Source organism: Halichoerus grypus, chromosome 12 (assembly GCF_964656455.1).
Source record: "Halichoerus grypus chromosome 12, mHalGry1.hap1.1, whole genome shotgun sequence".
Classification (NCBI taxonomy): Eukaryota; Metazoa; Chordata; class Mammalia; order Carnivora; family Phocidae; genus Halichoerus; species Halichoerus grypus.
This window is the reverse complement of record NC_135723.1, coordinates 13,192,963-13,212,142: the sequence shown is the minus strand read 5'-3', so window position 1 is coordinate 13,212,142 and position 19,180 is coordinate 13,192,963. Positions and strand designations below refer to the sequence as shown.

The window sequence follows — 19,180 nt, the reverse complement described above, 5'->3', positions numbered from 1 at the left end:
TACCACTTCTACTCAACACTAGAGGTCCAAGCCTATCAAAAACATAAGAAAAGGTAATAAAAAGCAATGCAGATTGAAAAGGAAGAAGTAAAACACTTTATTAGTGATAGCATAATCATATTTGGAATCCTAAAGAATCTACAAAAAACTTAATAGAACTAATATGTGAATATAGCAAGCTAAAAGAACAGCAGGCCAATATACAAAAATCAGCTCTAATTCAAATATTAGCAATAAACTGAAGAAAGTGAAGTATTAAAAAATTAAAAAGCAATCACTGACCAAATGTTAAAATGCAGAACTATAAAACTTCCAGTTGGAACATAGGAGAAAATATATTTGACCTTGGGTTTGGTGATGAGTTTTTTAGATATACCAAAAGCATGACCTATGAAAGAAAAATTTGGTAAGTTGTACTTTATAAAAATTAAAAACATCTGTCCTGGGAAGACAATCAAAATCAAGCCTCAGACAGGCGGAAAAATATTTGGAAAATACATTATCTGATAAAAGACTTGTATGAAAAATATACAAAGAATGCTTAAAGCTCAACAATAAGAAAATAACCTAAATTGTAAGAAGGTGCACTAGATCTAAAAAACAAAACAAAACAAAAAGCTCCCCACACACATCAAAGAAGATATACAGATGGCAAATAAGCGTATGAAAAATGCTCAGTAGCATTTGACATAAGGGATCTTCAAATTAAAACAACAATGAGATACTGCTATATACCTGTTAGAGTTGTTAAAATCCAAAAACTGACAATACCTGTTGCTGCTGAGCATGTGGAGAACAGGAACTCTCATTCATTGCCAGTTGAAAATGGAAAACAGTACAAACATTTTGGCAGTTTCTTACAAAGCTAAAAATAGTTCAGACATAATATTATTATATGATCCAGCAATTGCACTCCTAGGTTTTTACTCAATTGATCTGAAACATTATGTTTACACAGAAACCTGCACAGAAATCATGATCTCAGCTTTATTCATAATCACTCAAAATCGGAAGCAACAAAGATATCCTTTGATAGGTGAATAGATAAGCAAATTGTGGCACATCCATACACTGGAATATTTTTCAGTGATGAAAAGAAATTACCTATCAAACCACAAAAAGACATGAATGAATCTTAAATACATACTGCTAGGTGAAAAAATGCCAGTCTGAAAAGACTACTTGTATAATGACAATTACAATTACATATGGAAAAGGTAAACTAGAGCAATGTTAAAAAGATCAGTGAGTGGCCAGAGGCTTGAGGGGAACAGGAGAGGGTTAAATAGGTGAATCACAGGAGATTTTTTAGGGCTGTGAAACCATTCTATATGAAACTCTAATAGTGGATATGTGAATTTAATAGTTTTAGACATAATAGCTATCAGCTGGAAACAACCTGAATGTCCAACCACAGGTGAATGGATAAACAGGGGTGCCTGGGTGGCTCAGTCGGTTAAGCGTCTGCCTTCGTCTCAGGTCATGATCCTGGGGTCCTGGGATCAAGCTCCGCATCGGGCTCCCTGCTCAGTGGGGAGTCTGCTTCTCCCTCTGCCTCTCTCCCCACTCCTGCTGTCTCTCTCTCATTCACACACTCTCTATCGAATAAATAGAAAAATCTTAAAAACAGCAACAAAAACAACAACATGGTACATCCATACAATGCAGTACTTACTCAGCAATAGGAAGAAAGGAGTTCCTGATAAAAGCTGCAACATGACAAATCTCAAAAACATTACATCCAGCAAGAGAAGCCAGTACTGCATACTTTATGATACAATTCATCAGAAATTCTAGAACATGAAAACTTGTCTGGCATGGGGTGGTGGCGGCAGTGGGAATTGATTGCAAAGGGGCACGAGGAAACTTTTTGTTTTTGTGAATGAAGACTATTTATTCTTTGTGTGGTGGTGCCATGCCTTATATAATCTGCCACTATATCATACCTAAATTGATTTTACAAAAAAGTTGATTTCTTTTTTTTTTAAAAAGGGGGTACCAGTAAGACTGGATGATTTGTACACAAAGAAGGAGATTCTCTTCTTTTTTAAAATTTTATTTTATTATGTTATGTTATTCAACATTCATTACATCATTAGTTTTTGATGTAGTGTTCCGTGGTTCATTGTTTGCGTATGACACCCAGTGCTCCATTCAATACGTGCCCTCCTTAATACCCATCACCGGGCTAACCCATCCCCCAACCCCCCTCCCCTCTAGAACCCTCAGTTTCTTTCTCAGAGTCCATAGAAGAAGGAGATTCTCAACTGATAAGACTCCCTTGAGACTACAGGTCAAGGGCTGGTTTTTATGATGGAAACTTCTCACATGCCAGAAGGAAGAGCTTTTCTCTACCGTACCAATCCCTTCCTAGCAACCGTCATTCTCTCTTGGCAGTTATCTATAAAGGAATTCTCCTGTCCTCCCCAACCTCCAGGTGTAATCACCTGACTGGCAACTATTCTCTTTCACAGCTGGTCTGTTCCCTAGACTCCTTGAGATCATTCTGATTCTGCCCCCTTTTTCTTTCCCTCTGTAATACTTCCTATACCCTACAATTCCAGAGTTGTTCATGTGTTCTTAGGATTTTTACTTTGTGATGTGGATCCATTGATTTAATCCTAGTTGAAATGCATTGTATTAGTTACCTATTGTTGCATAACAAATACTGCAAAATTTAGGGGCTTAAAACCACAATAAAAAGGATGTGAGGATCACTGGGGTTCATCTTGGGGGCTGGCTAACCCCATCAGTAAATACTTTGTGTGTTTATGTCCATCTATTTCATTCTTATTCCTCAGCATGTTTCACCTGCCACTTGTGAATAAAATACCAATCAATTTTATTATCAATTTTAGTATTAGATACTATGATAAATGTAGCTAAGACATTTATAGTATTTCAAAGTTACACTTGTATATGCCTCTCTCTTTTTAAAAAATAGACTTTACTTTTTTGAGCAGAAAAATTGAGCAAGACGGGCGCCTGGGTGGCTCAGACGATTGGGTGTCTGCCTTCGGCTCAGGTCATGATCCCAGGGTCCTGGGATTCAGCCCCACATTGGGCTCCTGGCTCAGCGGGGAGCCTGCTACTCCCTCTCCCTCTGCCTCTCTCCCTGCTCATGCTCTCTCTCTCTCTCTGTATCTCTGTGTCTCAAATGCATAAATAAAATCTTAAAAAAAAAAAAAAGAAAAATTGAGCAAGACAGAGAGTTCCCATATACTCCTCACCCTCTAGTTTCTTCTATTAAAATCTGGCATTACTGTGCTATGTTCATTACAATTAGTGAGTCAGTATGGATTCATTATTATTAACTGAAGTTCATGGTTTACATTGAGTTCACTCTGTGTTGTAAATTCTATGGATTTTGACAAATATATAATGACACGTACCTACCTTTACAGTATCATACAGAACAGTTCACTTCCTTAAAACTATTTCTTGCTCCACCTACATACACCCCACCCTCCCCCAAGAACCACTGATCTTTTTACTATCTCTAGTTTTGCCTTTCCCAGAATGTTGTATAGTTAGAATCCTACAGTACGTAACTTTTTCTTTCTTTTTTAAAGATTATTTATTTATTGGAGAGAGAGAGAGAGAGAGAGCACACAGAGGGAGAGGGAGACTCCCTGCTGAGCAGAGAGCCTGATGCGGGGCTCGATCCCAGGACCCCACGATCATGACCTGAGCCAAAGGCAGACTCTTATTCGACTGAGCCACCCAGGCACCCTTAAGCAGCCTTCTCAAATTGGCTTCTTCCACTTAGTGGTATGCACCTGAGTTTCCTCCATCTCTTTTGTGGCTTGGTAGCTCAGTTCTTTTCATTGCTGAGTAATATTCCAGTATATGCATGTACCACAGTTGGTTTGTCCATTCACTTATTGAAGGATATCTTGGTTGCTTCCAAATTTTGGAAATTATGAATAAAGCTTCTATAAACACTGATGTGCAGGGTTTTGTGTCGACATATACTTCTTTTTCGTCCCTGATTCTTCAGATTGATGCTAAACTTTTTTTTTCTTAGATGGTTCGTTTCTTCCATATCTGAGAAAACCCCTTCATCTTTGTTTATATAAGCCTGAAATCTTGTTGGTTCAAGGTAAATATTAATTACTGCAAGTTTTCCTCAAAATTCAGACAGACATTTTTAACTGTTGTGTGATTTTCAAAGTCCTTTGGATTTCTAGGCTCATGCCTATTTCCACAGAAAGGTACAACTGTCTGCTACAATCGAGAATGTAGCAGGAAATAACCTATGGATAATGCAACCCGAAGTACTTGAAGTTCTTTTCAGTTGATGTTTTAAGTGTCTATTTTGTAATTTCTCTTTCTATCCTTAACTGAGCTCTTCATTAAGTAAAACTTCTAGCATAAACACATCTGAATTACTGAATATTCCATTTGGCAACAGAATGAAGATTATGTTTCTCTGAAAACATCACGCTCAATTCTTGTGTTTCATTACTTTTTAAGCTATTCTAGAGGCCCTAAATACACATATGGCACCAAAACAAACTGTTCTGTATGGGAACACATACTTTGCTTTAGTTCTAGACAGCTGTAATGGACAGCTGGACTTGCTCGGCCGCACTGTAACCATCCCTGCTTCCTGTTTGTGGGAACTCCCCTGCTGTCTTGTTGAGAGGCAGGTCCTTCTTCCCAGTCTGGAAGTGGAAGGGGCCATATCCCCTAGCAGGCTGCATGGGCACAAAAGCTTTAGCCAATGATCATTTTTTTTTCCAGAAATGTGAATCTTGACCCAGTGACACAAAGATAAAGAGGGGATGAGTTTTAATTCACAGCGGTAGGGAGATTATCTCCAAAGAGCAGTGCCCTACGACAAAGGTGGTGTGTCCTTCCTCAGCTATTCTTGCTAACATTTTCTTGCTTTCTTGCTATCTGGACTTAACTGGGTCTTTAGCTATTTTTCAAGCCCTGGTATTAGAGCCTCCCATCAATTCATGAGCCCTTTACATGTCTCCAATAAGTTCCTTTTTAACTTAAGATTTAGAGTAGCTGTTAACTTTCAGTGGAATTATTTTATTTTATTTTATTTTTTTTAAAGATTTTATTTATTTATTTGACAGAGAGATAGACAGAAGAGCACAAGCAGAAGGAGTGGCAGAGGGACAGGGAGAAGCAGGCTCTGCACTGAGCAGGGAACCTGATGTGGGACTCGATCCCAGGACCCTGAGATCATGACCTGAGCCGAAGGCAGACGCTTAACCATCTGAGCCACCCAGGCGCCCTCAGTGGAATTATTTTTTTTTTTTTTTTTTTTAAAGATTTTATTTTATTTATTTGAGAGAGAGAGAATGAGAGACAGAGAGCATGAGAGGGAGGAGGGTCAGAGGGAGAAGCAGACTCCCTGCCGAGCAGGGAGCCCGATGCGGGACTCGATCCTGGGACTCCAGGATCATGACCTGAGCCGAAGGCAGACGCTTAACCATCTGAGCCACCCAGGCGCCCTCAGTGGAATTATTTTAATTGATAAATCAGAAAAATCAGTCCAGCCATTCATTAATTCTCCCAGTATTCATTAAGCACCTACCAGGTACCATACGTAGTGTGGGCCTTAAGAAGAGGATGATGAGTAAAGTAGACACTGTCCCTACTATCTTGGACCCGACAGTCTATTGGAGGATATAAATGAGGAAAGAGATGATTGCAGTACAAGCTTGGTGGAGAAGAACACTATTTATCAGGAACACAAAGGAGGGGCATTTAACCCAACCTCAGTGATGGGAGTGGCAGGGGGTGTCAGGGAAAGCTTCAAGGGATATTTAAGTTGAAATCTGGATATGTAAAAATTAGATAGTTGAGAGGTAGGAGGTGGGGTGAGTATTCCAAATAGAGGGGAGAGCCCATGAGAAGGCCCGGAGTTGAGAGAGGTGCAGGACTTTCAAAGAGCTAAAAAGAAGTTGACTGTGACTAATGTGCAGAGTTTGCACAGAGATAAAAAGATAAATATGGAGCAAAAAGTGGCATTCAGATCATGAAAAGTAATATGAATCCCATGAAGGTGTTAGCACCTTCCCATATAAGCAGTTTGTTTTAAGGAGAAGGGTTTTAAGCAGAAATCTTATTATACAGCAACCTGCTGCCTTGGTTCCTGGGGAATATTGCATAAGAAAAGGTTGCAAAATTTAGGAGTGGGAGCAAAAATCTCTGTTACTTCAAGACTTCAAGAACTTTTTTTAAAAGAGCAATGATATTGTGCTTTCTTTTATGTGTAGAAATGATAATAATGAGTTAAAAATTAGCAGATTTATTGAGAATTTTTTTCTACAATGGTAATGGATTTTTATGAGTCATCAGTATTCTACAGAGGATTGTCTGTAACGGGACCCTTCAGGTTTTTCTGCTTATACTTCCTATAATAATTTTGAAACCCTCTATATACCTTTGTACATTTTAATGTTAACATTTAAGATTCTTCTCATTATAAATTAAAATATTTGCAAAGGAGGCAATTTTCTGTTGTATTATAAATATTAATTTTTTTTTAAAGATTTATTTATTTGAGAGAGAGAGAGAGAGCTGGGGGAGAGGCAGAGGGAGAGGGAGAGAGAGAACCCCACACAGATTCCCCGCTGAGCATGAAGTCCAACCTGCGGCTGATCTCAGGACCCTAAGATCACAACCTGAGCTGAAACTAGAATTCAGAGGCTCAACTGACTGAGCCACCCATGCACCCCTATAAATAATAATATTTAAAAATAAAACTATTATATCATTTTGTGTGTATCCAAAAGACTCTCCAATGATAGCTATTTGATACCCACTATCATTCTTTTGTTTCTTTGTTTTGTAGGATTTTCTTTTTAAGTAATCCCTAAAGCCAATGTTGGGCTGGAATTTACAACCCCAAGATCAAGAGATGCATGAGCCAGCCAGCCGCTGCCCCCAGTATCATTCTTTTAGAAAAACTACATCAACCTTCAACAGGCAGAATTTTACAATGTTCCTTTCTCTTTGAATTTGTATTTGCATTCAACTTCTCTCACATAATTTTATCCTAATGTAATATACGAACATACATTTTTGCTTTAAAGTTTTTAATTGATCACCTTATCTTAACATGCTGGTATAAAAATATGTATATAAGAAATTTATGAATGTTAGAATTTTTCTCCTAGTGTGAGGCAAAATTTCAACTATCAGTAATATACGATTGATCGAAACAGCAAAAATATTTCATGTTTGGATTAATCATTTTTAGACATTAGTTCATATGCCCCCTATTAATTCTTGTGTCCATAGAAATATGTTAACAACTACTATAATGAGACAGGTTGTCTTTATTTAAAAAGCCTTCCTCACACTAGTGTTTTGATTTGTGGCTTGGTTTGTCTTTGTTCTTACACTTTTGGGCAATGTGTCATTAAGATTAGAGAATGAGAGGGGCGCCTGGGTGGCTCAGTCGTTAAGCATCTGCCTTCGGCTCAGGTCGTGATCCCAGGGTCCTGGGATCAAGCCCCGCATCGGGCTCTCTGCTCTGCAGGAAGCCTGCTTCTCCCTCTCCCACTCCCCCTGCTTGTGTTCCCTCTCTCACTGTGTCTCTCTCTGTCAAATAAATAAATAAAATCTTTAAAAAAAAAAAAAAAGATTAGAGAATGAGTGTTGTTGTCTTTGTTTTGTAAAGTGGGAGGAGAACCTGCAAAATACATTTGACCACAAGAACATTCTCAAGCAGATCAATTTTAGAAGTATGGAAGTTGAGGATCTGACCACCAATTTCTCAAAACTTTCCCAGCACATATGCCCCTTGGAATATCTTTGAGTACCACTAGTCAATCTGAAAACTGTGAGTCTAATGTAAAAAGAATACTGGATGGGAGACCAAAAAAACCCTGGATTTCTTATACAAAGTAGCAGTAGGACCTTAAGACATTTCATTTGTGTAAATCTCAGTTTCTATCAATAAAGGGAGTATGAGGGGATTGAGTTCAACTTTAAAGATTCTTTCCAGCTCTACAATCCCCTGATTTCCACTGGAAATTCTTAGCTATACTCAGGTCACTGGGAAGAAGGCCAGGCACCAACAGGAGAGATGAAGAAGAGATGGATGACATTTATGTGGTCACTGAGGACACAGGAGAAGAAAAGGAAAGGATTACATGGCTACACATCAAAAAACACTACCTTAAATAAGTGTTTTTATTTGTGTTTAGAATACATTTTGCAGTGGGGCACCTGGGTGGCTCAGCTGGTTGAGCATTGGACTCTTGATTTTGGCTTAGGTTGTGATCTCATGAGTCGCGAGATCGAGCCCCATGTCTGGCTCCCTAGTCAGTGGGGGTCTGCTTGAGATTCTCTCTCTCCCTCTCCCTCTGCCCCTCATCCCTGCTTGCACACATGCTCTCTCTCTCTCTAAAATAAATAATCTTAAAAAAAAGAATACATTTTCCATTAACATTCCAATTTCACATTATTGTTTATGTGGCTGTAGACGACTTAAGTCTCTTTGAGCGGTACGGCCCTTAGCTGTTAAAGGGGAATAATACTGTCTACCCTGGGGAGCCTGACTGGCTGAGGCCACAGAGCACGCAACTCTTGATCTTGGGGTTGTAAGTTTGAGCCCCACATTGGGTGTAGAGATTAACTAAAACAAAAGAAAAAAATAGTGTCTGCTTTGTAATTTGGGTGACAATTAAAAGACAGAAACTAAGGCTTATTTTGGCGTAATGTTTTCAAAGTTCATCCATGTTGTAGCATGCATCAGAAATCCATTCCTATTTATTGCTGACAAGTACTATATTGTATGACTACGTCACATGTTGTTTATCTGTTCATCTATTGATGGACATTTGGGCTTTTTCTACTTTTGGCTATTATGAATTATGCTGCTATAAACATTCATGTACAAGTTTTTCCATGGAGATATGTTTTCACAACTCATAGGTATATACTTAGGGGTAGCATTGCTGGGTCACATTGAAATTCTGTGTTTGACATTTTGAGGAACTGCCAAACTGTTTTCCAAAGCAGCTGTACCATTTTTACATTCTTACCAGCAATGTATGAGGGTTCCATTTTCTTCACATTTTTCGACAAAACTTGTCTATTGATTATAGCCATCCTGGTGTTTGAAGTGGTATCTCATTGTGGTTTTTATCTGAATTTCCCTAATTGCTAATGATGTTGAGCATCTTTTCATGTCCCAAATCATTGCAAATATTGCACCAGGACAGGCATGAAACATGGTTTAATTGCTGGCATCTCTCTGACCTGTTGGTAATGGGCCTCTGAACCATGTGAGAGAGGAGCATGGCAGCAGCACATCTATTACTTTGGACTTTTACTAGTGAAATTCACCTTAAAATTTTATCACAAATACTATGTTTTTCTGAAATACATTACCTCTCTCTCTCTCTCCCGAGGCTTCTTTAAGAACAAAGTGATGAGTGATGTATGGATTAAAATCAAGAGCATCAAAATAAATAAATAAATAAATAAATAAATAAATAAATAAATAAATAAAATAAAATCAAGAGCGTCACTGAACTTCACCTTCTTTCCAACAAATTCCCCAAAAACTCCTTGTCCCCATACCCTTTGTATTCCCAATTCCTTTCTTAGTGAATGAAGAACTTAATCCCCAAAGCCCTGGTATAAACCCCAGGGTTCTCTTCCCATAGCTCTCCCCTCTCTTCTTTCCCCATTCCTGGGAAGGGGCAGGCACCTCAGTTTGAATGCATGGGGGAGCCCAGAGGGTGAGAGACACACAGGGAAAGGGTTTACCCTCAGGGAAAGGGATGGAGTGAGGGACTTAGCCTGGGATACCAAAATCAGGCCCTGGTGCTATAGAAAAGTATTCTGGTGCCCCTGAGATAGGAGACCTGCAGCCTCAAAATCCTCTCATCCCGAATAGTCACTGCTAAATTGTTTGCTCTTCTGGTGAGTGCCGCAGAGCCCCGCTTGGCCCATGTCCTTCTCAAGCCCGAGCTGCTGGGCAATGTGGCTGATCTGCTCCTGTGTGGGTTTCAGGCACTTATTTTGAGATGGAGTCTGAGGCTATATTTAGAATGTGCAGGAAGGAGTGCTATCATTAATTAATGATACCCATCATGGAAGTGGGATGAACATGGGTCACACTGCAATATTTAGGAATTTAGTTTGGCTTTAATAAAATTGGAAAAAGCAGTGGCTTAAACATATTACCAGCTTTATGTCTTTTTTGTCCAGGGTTGGTTTGACACATGCACAGTATCCTCAGGGAGACAAGCCCCTCTGGCCTCCCTTCACCTAGTAATCCTTAGCACATGCTTGTTCCTTTGTAGTCACAAGATGGCTGCTCAAACTCCAGTATTTCATTTGAATTCCAGACATAAAGAAAAGTAAGGGTGAAGGGCAAAAGGCACAGGGCAGTTAAATTTGCCTACCATTTTAAGAAGCATTTACAGAAGGCTCATCCAACAACTTCCACTCACATTTCATTGGCCAGAACTGCATAATATGTTTATGTCCTTCATCTGCAAGGAGTGCTGGGAGATGTAGTTTTTAGCTAGGCATATTTATACCCCCTGCAAAACCAGGGTTCTGTTACTTATGATCAGGGAGAATCCATATTAGGAAGGCCTCTAGCAGTTTAGTCCACCATTCCTCCTCTATAAATAGGTACTCTTCAGCTTTATTGAACCAGGAAGAACTTTATTCCTTCCCCCCGCCCCCAACTCCACATGTGCTCACACACAGAGGCAGCATTGGTCTTCTGCAAAGGATTGATACCCAGTACGGGCTCTGAACTGTGTGAAAGATGAGCATGGGAGAGGCACATCTTTAATTTCTGAGTTTTACTAGTGAAATTGATCTTAAAAGTTTATCATAAATTTTGTGTTTATTGGGGAATTTATTACTATAGTTGTGTTCAATATAAATCTCAGTACTGATATCACTGTGAAACATCTTGTAATTCTTTTTTTTTTTTTTTTTTTTTAGAGAGGGATGAGCCAAGGGAGAGGGAGAGAGAGAATCCCAAGCCGACTCCATGACCAGGGAGGAGCCCAATCTCACAACCCATGAGATCATGACCTGAGCCAAAATCAAGAGTCAGACACTTAACCAACTGAGCCACCCAGGTACCCCAGAAACATCTTGTAATTCTTAAAAGACTGGACTATGAAGCTAGATAGATTTGGGTTAGGATCCCAGATTCATATTTACTAGCAATGTACTTGGGGCAAGACATTTAATCTATTGATGCAACGGTTTCCTCATTTGTAAACTGTGGATAATAATTTTTACAAGTAGGATGATAAGATAATTTATGTCCAAACTGGAAAACTTTAATGTGATGGAAAGGGGATAATATTAACAATTATGCTTGATTGTTGCATAATTCTGCATAAGCCCAGGATTATGGTCACTGTACTTCTAGGTACTGATGAGAGGATTAAATGAGAAAATAGAGCACTTAGCACAGAGCCTGATACAGAGCAAGTGCTCAGTAAATTTTAGCCACTACATTTTTATTATTAAATTGAAAAGTTCCATTGTTTCAGCTTTTCTAACAATAATAAGCTGATAACCTTCCTTATGATAAAGAATAGTGGGCTGACATAAAAAGAGCTTAATTTTTTTCAAGGTGGAGAAAAACCTAATTGAAAGTCAAACAACCAAACTCTTCCAGAGGAGGAAGAGTGTTGAAAGACACTGCAGAAATCATTAGAAGGGGGCACCTGGGTGGCTCAGTCGTTAAGCGTCTGCCTTCGGCTCAGGTCATGATCCCAGAGTCCTGGGATCGAGCCCCGCATCGGGCTCCCTGCTCTGCGGGAAGCCTGCTTCCCCCTCCCACTCCCCCTGCTTGTGTTCCCTCTCTCACTGTCTCTCTGTCAAATAAAGTCTTAAAAAAAAAAAAAAGAAATCATTAGAAGCACGAAGCAGAGAATCAGAATTTTTTTTTTTTAAAGATTTTTATTTATTTGACAGAGAGAGACACAGCAAGAGAAGGAACACAAGCAGGGGGAGTGGGAGAGGGAGAAGCAGGCCTCCCGCCGAGCAGGGAGCCCGGTGCGGGGCTCGATCCCAGGACCCGGGACCACGACCTGAGCCGAAGGCAGACGCCCAACGACTGAGCCACCCAGGCGCCCCAGAGAATCAGAATTTTAATGATTTTGTATACTATTTCTCAAAGGTTTTGGTCTGAAGATCCCTTTATACTCTTAAAATATTTTGAGGACCACAAAGAGTTTCATTTATGTGAGTTATATCTATTGATATTAAAAGTGGAGAAAATTAAAAAGTATTCATTCAAAATAACAATAACCCCATCATATATTAACACAGCAAACACTTAAATTAACTATCTTTACAAACAAAACAAAAACGAGAGGATTAATGTTTCTGCAAATCTCTTTACTGACTGGTTTAATAGAACTGAAACTGATTCTCACTTCCGCCTCCTTATGCAATTTGTTGCAATACGTTGTTTTGGTGAAAATATATGAATGAGATAGGTCCTTGGAAAAGAGAGGGAATATTTTAATAGCCTTTCCAGACATCTGTGGTTATTCTTTGATACTACACCAAAACTCCACAGTAGTTTTTTAAAGGTTAGTTGTAAAGTGGAATCTGAAATCGTTATCAATGAACTTTTTGTACTGTTATATCAAAGCACATTGGTCTTGCGCTTTGAATGAATGTTTTACTCATGATTTTATAACATCATCCATTAGTCATTTGGAGAGTATTAGTTCATTGAGTTATGCAGATATTCCAAATGTTTACACATTTGAGAAACCTAATACCGTATAACATTCTAGAAAACATATGAACACACAAACACACATTCCATTAGCCATCAGAATGATGATGTCATGTTGTCTCTGGAAAACTCCATTGTACATTCATGAAACGAGAGTAATAAAGACAAATCATGTCTTATTATGAAAATAGTTTTGACAGCATGAGTCACTGAATAGGTTTTAGTCTCAAGCCACACTTTAAGAACAGCTGATATGGTATGGTATGACCGTTAGATAAGTAAAGAAAGCAAAAAACTTACCACCTGCCTTTTTTTCTTTTAAAATCAGAAGGCAATAGATTATACCACACAAACAGCAAGATTCTAAAATATAGTCCCAAGTGGCAATTTCAAATCTTTTTATATGAATACAAGTAGACAAGCTTATAGAAACAGATGGCTTCTAATTCAAAGGTCTTTCTGTCTCTTTTTTTTTTTAGTTTTACTGTATTATTAGTATTTCAGTGTATGCAGGAAGGTATCTTTAAGGAGCTCACAATGCTTCATTTCTTCTCTTCTTTCCATTCTTCCCAAGATAGAATCTTTGCAGAAACATGTGGGCTGCAAAACCCCACTAAAAATATTTTAGTACATCTTTTCTGTTTGCAACCTGGTCTGGAAGCTGCCCGTTTATTATGGGTCAAGGTTGTTTTTTGTTTTTCTGCAAGTATAGATGACATTCTCAAGTGAAATTGGTTATAGATTTGAGAAACTGCTAAATAAACCTCTTATTTTGCTCTCCTCTTCTGTTACTCCAGGCTTTTCAAAGTCCAATGATAGTAGAGGTTAATCCTATTTTTTGGAAAAAGCCACTTGCTAACTGGTCTTTAGCAGGCTATAAGACCTTCACTCAGCAATACTACCAAGGAGAAATTTGTTTTAGGCACCCTGCCCCTTACTTTTCTTCTTCTTCTTTTTTAATTTAATTATGTTAATCACCATACATTACATCATTAGTTTTTGACGTAGTGTTCCATGATTCATTGTTTGCGTATAACACCCAGTGCTCCATGCAGTACTTGCCCTCTTTAATACCCATCACCAGGCTAACCCATCCCCCCACCCCCTCCCCTCTAGAACCCTCAGTTTGTTTCTCAGAGTCCATAGTCTCTCATGGTTCGTCTCCCCCTCCGATTTTCCCCCCTTCATTTTTCCCTTCCTACTATCTTTTTTTTTTTTTTTTAACATATACTGTATTATTTGTTTCAGAGGTACAGGTCTGTGATTCAATTCTTACACAATTCACAGCGCTCACCATAGCACATGCACCTTGCCCCTTACTTTTCTATTCAGCTTCCCAGTGCCCTTACCACTTCCTGCTGGCTGCACACTAGGCCCCACTGTGTGGCCCACCCAGGTCTACCTTCCTGGGCAATGCTTTGCCTCCTCCTTTATCCTTCAGTAAACACACACCCTTTGTATTCATTCTTTCACTGGTCTGATTTTTAGCTTAGATTAGTCCAGTCTGAAATACAGTGTTAGTGGATGTCAAGCCAATTAAAAATATTTACACTAGGGCATCAATGATGGATGGATACCAAGTGTTTAGGAACTAAGAACCAACTGATGATCTGAAAAAATAAACTCGCAAAGGGGCTGCTATATGTAGTCATTGAGTGGACTGATTAGCTTTTCTTTTCAAGCACATGAAAGCCACCTGGCTGGCTCAGTTGGTAAAGCACTGGACTCTTGACCTTCGGGTTTGAGCCCCATGTTGGGTGTAGAGATTACTTAAAAATAAAATCTCTTAAAAAAGCAAGGTATTTCAAGCATATTCAGAGCCGATAACCCCTTTAAGTTTTAATTCAATTATCCTATGAGCCCAGTCTATCACTAAAAGGTAAACTTGGTAAGACAAGAAATGAGACGTGAAGTTACCGTATGGCTACAGTTTGGCGGTTCCACAGGTTTAGGTATCAAGGAGAAAGTGGGTGAAGTGCCGGGAGGGCAGCCCTCACTTGAGCAAATATTTTGACTTCAAGCTGCTGGTAATAATTCTGGGATTTCCAGTAGTCCCTTTTGACGTTTCATTTACTCCCCGAATTAATTTAAGGCTTTTTTTAAAAAGTGAATTTCAGTGTTACCAAAGCTCGAGCCTGTGATTCCCAAGTGTGTTTTTAGGTTTAAGATGGGGCCTCGAACTTGGGCGTAGGTAAGACAGTTTAAACCAATGCCACCTCCGCCTTCTTTTGCGGGGTGCCCTCTTTTCTCCCCGGGGTTTGGCAGAGGGTACATGATGGGGTGACTACCCAGCCCAGAAGGCCCCTAACGGCATTATTAATGAGTCCCCAAATTCTTGCTGTTGCCGTGACCTTTCAACAGGCGGACGATGCAACGGCGCGTTGGACGCAACAGGCACGACCAGCGTGCCATCACTGCGACGGACTCAGGCGACAGCAGTGGGCGGTGCACGAATCCTCTCCTTTCTTTAACCCTTCTTCACACATAGTCCCACCCTCACCGGAAGTGGAGCCGTTTCTGCGTTACGCCACTTCCGGCCCGCACGCCCGTCCCCGGCGGGAGCGAGCACGCTAATGCGCGGCAACTTTGTTCCCGCCTCCTTTGCCCCAACACCACTCACCTTCGGCTTTCTCGGAGCGTGACGTGCGTGCGCGCCCCCGGCCTTGCGTCAGGGCCGAGGGGGAAAGGCCGAAAGAGCGAGGCGAGAAGGAGGGGTTGTGGAGGTTAGGGCCCAACCAGCAAGTCCCGTCGCCCTCCCTCCTCCTGACGAAGATCGGAGAGGGAAGGGGAGGAGCGAGCCGGGGCCGGCCGCGCACACCAGGAGCCTCCTCGTGGAGGGGGGGGGGAGCGGAGGAAAGGGGACCTCCGCCACCTCTGTTCGCGGCGGCGACGAAGGAAGAAGAAAGTCAGGGCCCGTACCCACCGCCACAGGCTCAGAAACTTCCCCCCCCCCGCCCCTATCTCCCCGGAAACAGCCCCCCGCCCAGCCCCGCACACTCGCTGCCCCAACCGTGAGCCGCAGCCCGGTCGCCCCCGCCTCGCCCCGCCCCGCCGCCCGTCCCTGCGGGCGGCAGAGTGCGCGAGGCCCTAGGCTGGGAGTTGTTGTCAGGCCCAGGCCACTTCCGAGGCGCCCGCCGTGTGTCGCCGCCACCACAGGAGGACGACGTCGACGCGGAGGAGGCGGCGGCGGCGGAGGCGTGTTGTTGTCTCGCCCACTCCCCTCCCCTGAACTCGCACCCAACGTCAGGGCGCGATGGAGTGAAGCGGAGACGAAGGTGGTACTTCCGCGTTGCGCTGCCCGAGCCGAGAGCGCGGCCGAGGCCGCTCCCCCACCCCCGGGGGCACTTGGAGGACTCCGGACTCCCCCGCAGGTCAGCGCCCGGCGCATCTGGTGTTTTTGCTACTGAGGATAGGACGACGAGCACGATCGCGAGCTCTGCCACCCGGATTCCTGCTTCCCTCAGGCCCGGAGGCCGCTGCATACCCGACTGTGACCTGGAACCCAGGGACCCGAGTCCTGACCCGGATTATCGTGGCGCGTCTTCTGGCCGGCCCTGGCGCTCGGTGTCCCTCCGCCGCCGCAGCAGTTCCCGTTTCCGGCGGGGGAGATGGCCAGGATCTGACCCGGGAGGAGGCCGCACCCGCGCCGCGCTCTGCGGCGGGCTCTAGGCGATGCCGAGCAGCTCGGACACGGCGCTGGGGGGAGGCGGGGGCCTGAGCTGGGCGGAGAAGAAGTTGGAGGAACGCCGCAAGCGGAGGCGATTCCTGTCCCCTCAGCAGCCGCCGCTGCTGTTGCCGCTCCTGCAGCCGCAGCTCCTGCAACCGCCGCCGCCCCCGCCGCCTCTGCTCTTCCTGGCTGCTCCCGGCACGGCCGCCGCCGCAGCCGCCGCCGCCGCGGCCTCCTCCTCTTGCTTCAGCCCGGGCCCCCCTCTGGAGGTCAAGCGGCTGGCGAGAGGCAAGAGGCGCGCAGGAGGGCGGCAGAAGCGGCGCCGCGGGCCCCGCGCCGGGCAGGAGGCGGAGAAGCGTCGGGTCTTCTCGCTGCCCCAGCCGCAGCAGGACGGCGGTGGCGGTGCTAGTAGCGGCGGGGGTGTGACCCCGCTGGTGGAATACGAGGATGTGAGCTCCCAGTCCGAGCAGGGGCTGCTGCTGGGGGGGGCCAGCGCGGCAACGGCGGCGACGGCTGCCGGGGGAACGGGGGGCAGCGGCGGGAGTCCGGCCTCGTCCTCCGGCACCCAGCGGCGCGGGGAGGGGTCGGAGCGCAGGCCCCGCCGGGACCGCCGCAGCAGCAGCGGCCGCAGCAAGGAGCGCCACCGCGAGCACCGGCGGCGGGACGGGCAGCGCGGCGGCAGCGAGGCCTCCAAGTCCCGCAGCCGCCACAGCCACAGCGGCGAGGAGCGGGCCGAGGCCGCCAAGAGCGGCAGCAGCAGCAGCAGCGGCGGCCGCCGGAAAAGCGCCTCGGCCACGTCTAGCAGCAGCAGCAGCCGCAAAGATCGAGACCTGAAGGCCCACCGGAGCCGGACTAAGTCGTCCAAGGAGCCGCCTTCGGCCTACAAGGAGCCGCCCAAGGCCTACCGGGAGGACAAGAGCGAGCCCAAGGCCTACAGGCGGCGGCAGCGGTCCCTGAGCCCGCTGGGAGGTCGGGACGACAGCCCGGTGTCCCACAGGGCCTCGCAGGGCCTGAGGAGCCGCAAGTCCCCCAGCCCGGCAGGAGGTGGCAGCAGCCCGTACTCTCGGCGGCTGCCGCGCTCCCCGAGCCCCTACAGCCGCCGCCGCTCCCCCAGCTACAGCCGCCACAGCTCCTACGAGCGGGGCGGCGACGTGTCCCCCAGCCCCTACAGCAGCAGCAGTTGGCGCCGCTCCCGGAGCCCCTACAGCCCCGTGATCAGGTGAGTCCGCCCCCCTCTCCCCCGGTGCGTTCGTCTTCTGCTGCGCGGGCCAGATCCCCAGGAGGCAGGGAAAGTGGTGACTGGCTTCTTCGGAGCCACCGAAGTCTGCAGCCGGCACTGGAAGACCCAACTTCGGGCCGGGCTTCAAGTGGGCGAGGCGTTTGCGCGCGCCCGTGACACCTTTTAGTGGGTTGGAGGGACAAAGCAACAGGTCCTGCAGACTTGTTCTCCTCCCTCTGGCCGGGAAAGATTTCGAAGGAAGAGTTCAAAGTTTTAAACTTGTTGCATTAACCTATTAACAGGTTTCTCTCAACTGCTCTTTGCATTTCCAGCAATTTTCTTTGGGTAAACCTAGAGGTGGTTTAATTTGTCATGATTTTGAAAGCTCTCTGAAGAGGTTTCATCTTTGGAGACTTAGGAACGGACCCACATACTGTAAAGGAGAATCGGAATCACTTGCTGATGTCAGAGTTAGATACGGATTGCAAATGCTGGTGGTGAATACAGCGATGGAAAAATTTGCAGCTTTTCTGTGAAGTTTATTCTTTTAATATGTGACAGAAGCTTATGTGGAAATTAAGAGTTCTCAATTCTCAAGGAAGATGCCCTTTTTGTGATATTCTTCTGCGGAATGGTTTTTTGAGTGTTGGGGAAAAAAAAAAAAGACAAGATTGTGGTTTCACTGTTGGTTTGTGATGACACCCAGTTGCTAATAACGTATAATTAATTGGTGTAACCAAGTGAATGGTCTAGTACATCCTTACGGTATCGCACTGTTTACTGTTATATTAAATTACATTTAAAGGTTAGCTATATTTTTAAATATCAACGATCTTTGTTCAGAAACCTTTAAAAGGTATAATTTAATCTAGTGAAATTGGAGTAAATCTTTTATGTGGTTACACCTTGTTTGTTACATGATTCTGTTCTTCAGGAGAAGTGTGAACATTGATCTTTGCGTACCTCTTAAGCAAAACGAACTAAAAATAACTTTCGAATATTTTGCAGGTTCTGTTCCTTGAGCTGTCTGGAAATTCTAGGCCTTACCGTTTAGGGTATTAAAAAATGACGTTTTCGTTGGTTGTGGTTTTCCTATTGGTCTTAGTTTTCAGTAATGCCAAGTGGATGCAAGTACCTCTAAGTAGATTATGTTGAATCTCAATGCATATATTTGTAAAATTAGCCGATCTCTTTGAAGTGTCAGCCTAGTAAATACTTGTCAAGATGGGATTCAAGTAGAGATCTGTGTGTGAGTTTGTCCTTAAATGAAAGCGGCTGTGCAAATCTCTTCATTCTTACAGTGTTCAAGCACACTTAAAATGCTAGTTGATGCTTTAAGCAAAGGTCTATCAACACTGAAAATTCATTTCCCCAAATTTAGCCTTCATATCTTGTAAAGACCTTGCATTTTACTTTTAGTTAAAATATTTTAGGTTTGCCAGAAGGTTTGCATTTTTGTTATTGTTGCTTGTTTGTTTTTTGCAGCTGACACTGTTTTTGAAAACTGATTAGGTTAAGTTTCAGGACTTCAGATAGCAACTTTGAGTGTATGATGCAATTTTAAGAATAGAGTTTGTGTTATCTG

The 19,180-nt window shown here is 43.6% G+C and overlaps 1 protein-coding gene and 1 long non-coding RNA gene across 5 annotated transcripts in view; one reads left to right on the top strand and one right to left on the bottom strand.

The window, feature by feature from the left end:
* Positions 1–16,371, bottom strand: part of LOC144379718 (uncharacterized) — a 33,274-nt gene extending 16,903 nt beyond the window's left edge. Inside the window, exon 1 of the long non-coding RNA XR_013443065.1 lies at positions 16,232–16,371. This is a non-coding gene — a long non-coding RNA (uncharacterized LOC144379718). The remainder of the gene's footprint in view (positions 1–16,231) is intronic.
* Positions 16,372–16,381: 10 nt separating this feature from the next.
* CDK13 (cyclin dependent kinase 13) overlaps positions 16,382–19,180 on the top strand; it is a 119,897-nt gene continuing 117,098 nt past the window's right edge. For all 4 annotated transcript variants that reach the window (XM_036069647.2, XM_036069645.2, XM_036069646.2 and 1 more), the window contains exon 1: positions 16,382–17,595. In XM_036069647.2, coding sequence (XP_035925540.1) covers positions 16,382–17,595 — 1,214 coding nt within the window. The remainder of the gene's footprint in view (positions 17,596–19,180) is intronic.